The sequence below is a fragment of the Cydia splendana genome, chromosome 9 (assembly GCF_910591565.1).
Source record: "Cydia splendana chromosome 9, ilCydSple1.2, whole genome shotgun sequence".
NCBI lineage: Eukaryota > Metazoa > Arthropoda > Insecta > Lepidoptera > Tortricidae > Cydia > Cydia splendana.
Genome location: NC_085968.1, coordinates 22,939,087 through 22,946,015, shown reverse-complemented (window position 1 = coordinate 22,946,015; position 6,929 = coordinate 22,939,087). Strand labels below are relative to the sequence as shown.

At 57.4% G+C, this 6,929-nt stretch overlaps 1 protein-coding gene across 1 annotated transcript in view; it reads left to right on the top strand.

Moving 5' to 3' along the window:
• LOC134793950 (uncharacterized) overlaps positions 1–11 on the top strand; it is a 7,254-nt gene extending 7,243 nt beyond the window's left edge. Inside the window, exon 3 of the mRNA XM_063765665.1 lies at positions 1–11. This exon is cut by the window's left edge and continues 133 nt beyond it. Coding sequence (XP_063621735.1) covers positions 1–11 — 11 coding nt within the window.
• The last annotated feature ends 6,918 nt before the right edge of the window (positions 12–6,929 follow it).

The following is a 6,929-nucleotide window of genomic DNA, read 5'->3' as shown; positions in this document are numbered from 1 at the left end:
GTGGCGGATGACAGGCGTCCCCGTGCCTGTCATCCTGCGGTCAACCTACGGAGGCAGGCGGCGGTCATGTGCGAGCCGTCTGCGTCGAGCACGCTTGCGGCGCCGTTGGTCGGCCATTGGGTCGGACTCTCTGGCGCGTTCCGCCATTTCCTTCTGCTGAAGAACGTCTTCGCAGAAGGTCTTAATCGCTTGCCATGAACCTTCGCTGTCTACCATGGCCTTGACCACGGCCGGCAGCGACAGGTCCGGCCCCACTTTTGCAATCAGGTCGTCTCGCTCCGGCCCCCACACTGGGCACTCCTCCAGTGTGTGTTGTGCGGTGTCGATTGCTGCGCCACATTCGTGGCACTCCTCCGTTGGTTCTCTGCCGGCAATTTTGTGCAGATATCTCCCGAAGCAGCCATGCCCCGAGAGAATCTGCACAAGCCGGAAGGTGAGAGCACCGTGCGGTCGTTCTAGCCACTGGGACATGACCGGTCGGATCGCCGCAATTGTCCGGACTCCCGCACTTGGTCGCTCGAGCCGGTTCACCCACTCTTCAATTGCCTCGCGAGAGAGCTCTTCTCGTTTGGCCTCAATCTCGCGCGGTGCTGGCCAGAAATCCCGGGCCCGCGCCTCCTCGCGCCAGAAGAAAACTGACGCAAGGGCTCTCGCGTCCAAGTCCCATGGCAGGGATCCAGCCAGCACGCATGCAGCTTCGCCGGAAATTGTCCCGTAGCCCCGTATAGATCTTATTGCCATCACCCGTTGCGCTTGGCGCATTTGGGTGACGTTCTTGCCAGTAAGACCGCCAGCCCAGACTGGGGCTCCGTACAGGGCTATAGAGCGTACGACTCCCGAGTACAGACGCCGGCATGAACTTTTCGGCCCCCCTATATTCGGGAGCAGGCGTCCGAGCGCACCAGCCGCACCCAGCAGCTTCGGAGTCAGCCGCTCGAAGTGGGCCTGAAAAGACCAACGGCTGTCTAGGGTGATGCCCAAATACCGCATGGTAGGCTTGATGGCAATCTGCACGCCTCCCACGATTATATGAGCCCCGGGCGGGGGCGTCCTCCTGGGCCCGTGAAAGCAGATTGCCTCCGATTTGTTCAAGGCGACCTCTAGACCTAGCCGTCTTATTTTGCCTACAGTATGGGCTACGGCCGCCGTGGCTAGAATAGCGGCTTCTCTGAATGAGGCCCCCCGCGCCGTCACAAGTGTGTCGTCGGCGTAACACACCAGGTCGACCCCGCGCAGAAGTGCTCCCCGTAACACCCAATCATATCCGATGTTCCACAGGAGTGGCCCCAACACTGACCCCTGTGGAACACCGCACACCATTTCCCGACGCCCCCACTCATGCTGCCCGGGGAAGGCCACGAACCGCCGCAGCAGGTAGGCCTTCACTATTCGGCTGAGATGGTGGGGCACTTGGTGGTACAACAGCGCCTCATTTATGCAATCCCAGGGGAGAGTGTTAAAGGCGTTGGCAATGTCTAATGACACTGCCAAGACGACCTCACCCTGGGACACTGCATCCTCCGCCAGTTTCTTTACCCGCAGGATCGCGTGGACTGTTGAGCGACCCCTGCGGAATCCGTACTGGCAATCAGCCAGGTCCGGCCCGTCCGTCATTAAGTGCTTGATAAGACGGTTCGCAACAATCCGCTCAAAGAGCTTGCCCACCTCATCAAGCAACACGATGGGCCGGTAGGCCGACGGTGAATCCGCAGGACGACCTTCTTTCCTCAAGAGTACCAACCGACCAATTTTCCAGGAGTCAGGAAAGCGACCCTGCTCGAGACATGCACTGAAAAACCGACGTAGCCTTGGCTCAAGGGCCTCCATGGCCAGGACCCAGGCTCGACCTGGGATCCCGTCCAATCCGGGTGCTGTATTTTTGGCCCGTAGTCTCAGAACCGCTGCTCCCAGCTCACCGTCGGTGACAGGGGGCGTCTGCATTTCTGCTTCTCGTTGCCTCTCAGCTGCCCTAGGTGGAGCCATGGACGGTGGACCTTGCCGAGGCCTGTGCGGAAATAGAGCCGCAACTACGTCGTCCAGCAGCTGAGGTTGGAGACTCTGCGTCAGCGGGGGTGCCCAAGGCCGAAGCTTCTGCCTAACAAGCTTGTAAGGCCTCCCCCATGGATCCCTGTTCAGAGTCTCCAGAAACTCCTCTCGTGACCGGTCTATGGCTTGTGCGATGGCGGCTTTTAGTGCCACTTTTGCCTCCTTATATTTTGTGTACAGGGCCGCTTCTGTTTCTTCGTCTCTGTACTGTCGACTCCGTTGTCGCGTGTACTGACGTCTCGTGAGCACGCACTCCTCGCGCAACTGCGCAAGATCTGGAGACCACCAGTACACGGAGCGTCGGGGAGAGAAGGCCTTGGCTCGAGGCATGGCCGCGTCGCAGACCTCCATCATGCAGTTGCGGAACCATTCAGCTTCCGCCTCGACATCAACCAACTCTTCCGGTTCTGTTGTCCATGTTTGTACCATGGCCGCCAACTCTAGGGCTTCTCGGTCGAGTTTTTTGAGTACCCAGCGTGGGCAGTTTTGGACCGGGTCATTCCGTCTTGGGAGAGAGAGCCTAGGGAGTGCAGAGACACCGAACCGGATGTAACGGTGATCTGACAGGGTCTCGACATCCACCAGGACCTCCCATCCCTGAACACGGCGTGCCAGGGCAGCGTTCGTAAACGTGATGTCTACAATAGAGCCACCCCCTTGGCGCTCGCACGTGTTTGCCGTTCCTTTATTTGCGACTGCCAGGTTAGCGGCAATTGCCCACTCCAAAAGAGTACGTCCCCGTGGATCCGTCACTGGGGATCCCCACGCTGCATGTTTTGCGTTAAAATCGCCAGCCACGATGACCGGGGTGGGATGTAGCCGACCAACAAGAGCACCGACATCAACAAGGAAGCTCTCAAATTCAGCCAGAGTTTTGTTTGGAGAGAAGTATACTCCGACTACCGCCAAATCCCCACAGACCGCTGCGACGCAGCCGTGACCTTTTATAACGCTCTTGAATGGATTGGAGCCGGCGGCGCTCCGCGTAGTTATGGCCACGGTTCCGTCCAGATCCCCGGCCCAGTCGATTCTGTCGGGGACTTTATAGGGCTCCGCTACTATCCCAATGTTGATCGACCACTGTGCCATGCTCTGGTGGAAGAGGTCCTGGGCCTTGGCATCGTGGTTGAGGTTCCCCTGTAAAAAATCGATTGTCGCCATTTAATCGACGGCCATATTTTGAACCTCCTCCGTCGCAACCTGTTCCATGGCGGGCGACTTGACCGGCTGCGAGGGGGCCTGGAGGCCATCAGCAGCTTTGGTCTTCCTACTTTTTCCGGCAGTTTTGGGCGCAGTGCACGCCTTGCTGCTTATTCTGTGCTCCGACGGCTTGCCGGCTGCCGCACACTCGGCACAGTGTGGCGCCGCAGTGCATTGTGCCGCTTTGTGACCCTCTTTGCCACACTGGAAACAGCTTTCAGATCGGTCCGTTTCCGCCTGACATTGCGCCCTTACATGCCCATTTCTAAAGCACCGGAAGCATCGTAAAGGCCTCTTCTCTAGCAGCTTCACTTGCGCAGAGACCCATCCTACCAGTAGGCGACCCCCAGCCACTATCTTCTTTGCAGCCGCGATGGGACATTGAACCCACACTGTTCCGAGCCCTGAGAAACCCTGGCGTATTTCTCCGGCCTTCACCATGTCAACGGTACATTCTCCAGTTCGTGTCACCGCCGCGACCACCTCTTCTGCGGACACCGACTCGTCCAAGCCAGTGACGCGAATGTCAACGGTTTTAGTTGGCCTAGACACCCGTACTTTCTCCGCGCCAATCTGCTGTTGGATCGCTTCAGCTAGTTTGTCAGCCTTTTCCCCGCTGGATGCTCCAGGGACCTCAAGAATGCACGCTCCGGTAGCCGCTCGCCGGAAGCGCAGTCCCCCAGGGATGTCCATGTCCGTTAGTTGGACCTTGGTCCTAGCCTCCGCAATCACATCTTTGTATGTGACGCCTTTTTTTGCAGCTTCCGGTTGTAGGGTAAGCACGACGGCTGCAGATCGTGGCGCTTTCAGCTTTGCGGCTTTTGCTTTTTCTGTTTGCTGCGGCGGAGCCACACGCTGTGCCGTCTTCCGCTTGTTTCCCTTGCTCGCAACCACATTCCAGCCCTCTTTCATAGTGGCGGGGGCAGGAGGCAGCGAGCGGGGTGTGGGGGACTCCTTTGCTGACTGGTTTGAAGTCCCACCTCCCTTCTTTTTAGCTGTTTTGTTGGCCTTTTTTGTAGCTCCAGGAGCTGGAGCAGACTGTGGCTTTTTGGTGGCATCTATCACTTTTTTCCCACTGGGGCCAGCAGTTGCTCTCGCCGCAGAAGAAGCTGTGGATGTTGCAGCCTGCTTTTTATTGTCTGCTGCCAATGCCGGTCGCAATTGCTTAGCCGGCAGCAGACGACCCTCGGCTTCTAGTCCGTCCAGACGTGCGCTTACAATCACTCCCACCTGGAGAGCCACTGCACGCCTTAATTCCTCGTCCAAGAGAGCGGGCGTCAGGTCGATCGACGGTTGGCTAATGCGCGACGGCAACTTTTCCTTCGGGACCGGCAGCGTATCCAACGTCATCGTGTCTGGCATGTCTGCGTCCTCGCTTGGTCCGGAGGGCAGAACCTCCCGCACAGGACTCTCCCTCCGCCTCCCTCGCTCTACTTCTGCCTTAAGTTGGGCCAGTTCCCCGCGGAGGCTGGCCATCTCTGCTTGCAGGCGACTATTTGCCGCCTGCAGTTGGCGAGTCTCGTCTGAGATCGAGCGCTCGCTTAAACTATCAAACGCTTTCGCGATAGTTTCTGCCGCCTGTTTAAGGGCCCGCACATAGGTTCCCTTCAGATTCTTTGATGATGAGGCCACGTTCTCGATAATCTTCACGTGGTCCGCCACCAACTTGGAGAGGTCTACCGCAGACTTCTCATTCACGTCTTCACAGACTGAGGGTGACTTGGAAAAACTTTCCCGCAGTCGTCTTGCCACTTTTGCCTGGCTTGCAATGTCCAACTCCGCCTCAATCTCGAGAGCCTCTCGTTTGGCCTCGTTGAGGGCTCTCTTTGCCGCTGCAAGACCAACGTATTGGCCTGTCGTAGGTGGGCGTCCCCTTGAGCGCTTGATCTTTTCCTCTTGACCTTCTGGCTCAGGGGAGCCCAATGCCTCCCAGTCATCTAACAGAGGCTCGTTTGCCCCTCCACTGGCTCTTTTTGCGCCAACATCGGCCCAAAATCTACGTTTATTGGTCCCTGCAGAGGAGCTCGAGTTCGACCTCGACCTGGCCGTTCTTAGAGTGCAGTCTGACTGGTCACTCTCGTCAGCACTTGCGAGCATATCTGCCACGCTTTCCGCCATTTTTTCAGCGCCGCTCTCCTTCAATTTCCGGCTGCGCTTTTCTACCTTTGTGCCCTTTATTTTGGGCTTCCCTTCTACGCTTTTAAATTTGATTTTTAAGTTTTTAGTTTCCATACAGTTCCCACGAGTATGGGGGATATAAGTGGTCCATCCAAGCGGTGCCCCCTGCACCTGGATAAGCCTTAGCGTATCCCGTTAGAGTGTCGGCCGGTACACTAACGGGGGAAGCACTAGCGACTGACTCCACTTCAGCCATGCATCCTCTCGCGGTGCTCCGCCGCTTAGGATTAGGAGTGATTTTTTATTGAGGTTTTCTTCCTCGCAGCCCAGCCGATTAAGGCAAGGCCCCCGGTGCTTGTCCGAAGCCGCAAAACATGACTACGACCCCGACACGAGCAACGGTTGGTCCGGCGTCGACTATATGTCGAATGCTCTTGGCACAGCGCCGCACCCGTCACAACCATTTCTGGAGCGACCCCCCTCATTTTGGACGGCCCAAAGACCACCCAGTCCCCCCAGACCAATAAGTCGACAAAAGTCCTCAAAAGAGGTAAGACCCAAATTTGGCCTGGACAGCCCAAAAAGACCGCCAAACCCATAGCAGCCTTGCCGGCCACCGCCACCTACTTGACCGAAAACGGTCCCTCTAAAGAGGTTTACCCACCCCCCGGACTCATCCACAAGGACCTCTGCTGGACAGAGAACCTGTGGAGAGACCCCCCCCCCCCCCCCCACGACAGGACATTGGCAGCACCGGTAAGCAATAACTTGAAAAACCAAGAAATTACTTACCGTTGCCCCCGGGGCGCACCGTCCAGGTACCCTTCCCTTACCCCCAGATCACTCGGATCAAGAGGAATGAGAAGGGACCTGGCCCACTTGGAGGTTTCCTGTCCGTAGCGCCCCAACCTAACCTAACCTAACCTAACCTAACCTAACCTAACCTAACCTAACCTAACCTAACCTAACCTAACCTAACCTAACCTAACCTAACCTAACCTAACCTAACCTAACCTTTTTTTTTTTTTTTTTTTTTTTGACGGAGTGGGGAATGCTTTTACGCATCCCTCCCAGGCCTTGGGGAAGGCCATAATGGGGAGGGTATGTGGGACTCACTCTTTCGGCTCCCTCTCCTAGCGAGAGGGAGGGAAAGAGAATACCCACTAAACCCCACTCCGGCGTCTCACCCTCTCAGACGTTGTATGGGGGCATCATGGGCTCGCGCATTCATTCTTCCACAATGCCCCCCGTCTCTTCCCGGCATTAGGCCAGGGAACCCGCACCATAAGAGGGGTGAATCAGGGACGCTTCTGATTCTACCCCCAGACGTGTAGAGCCGTGCAATGTGGGCCCCAACCCATTGGCCCTACCGAGGGAGGACGCGGTTTACCGCAGCGTACTGCGCACGTCTTCTCCCTCTTCGTCTCTGCCGAAGCGGGGGCGCGTCGGCCGCGTCTTCGCGCTCCCGCTCCGCTGCCTCCTTCTGCGAGATGACCTCCTCGCAGAAGGAGACAACCGCCTTCCATTTTCTCTCGCTGCCCAGCATGGCCGCAACGACGCTGTGC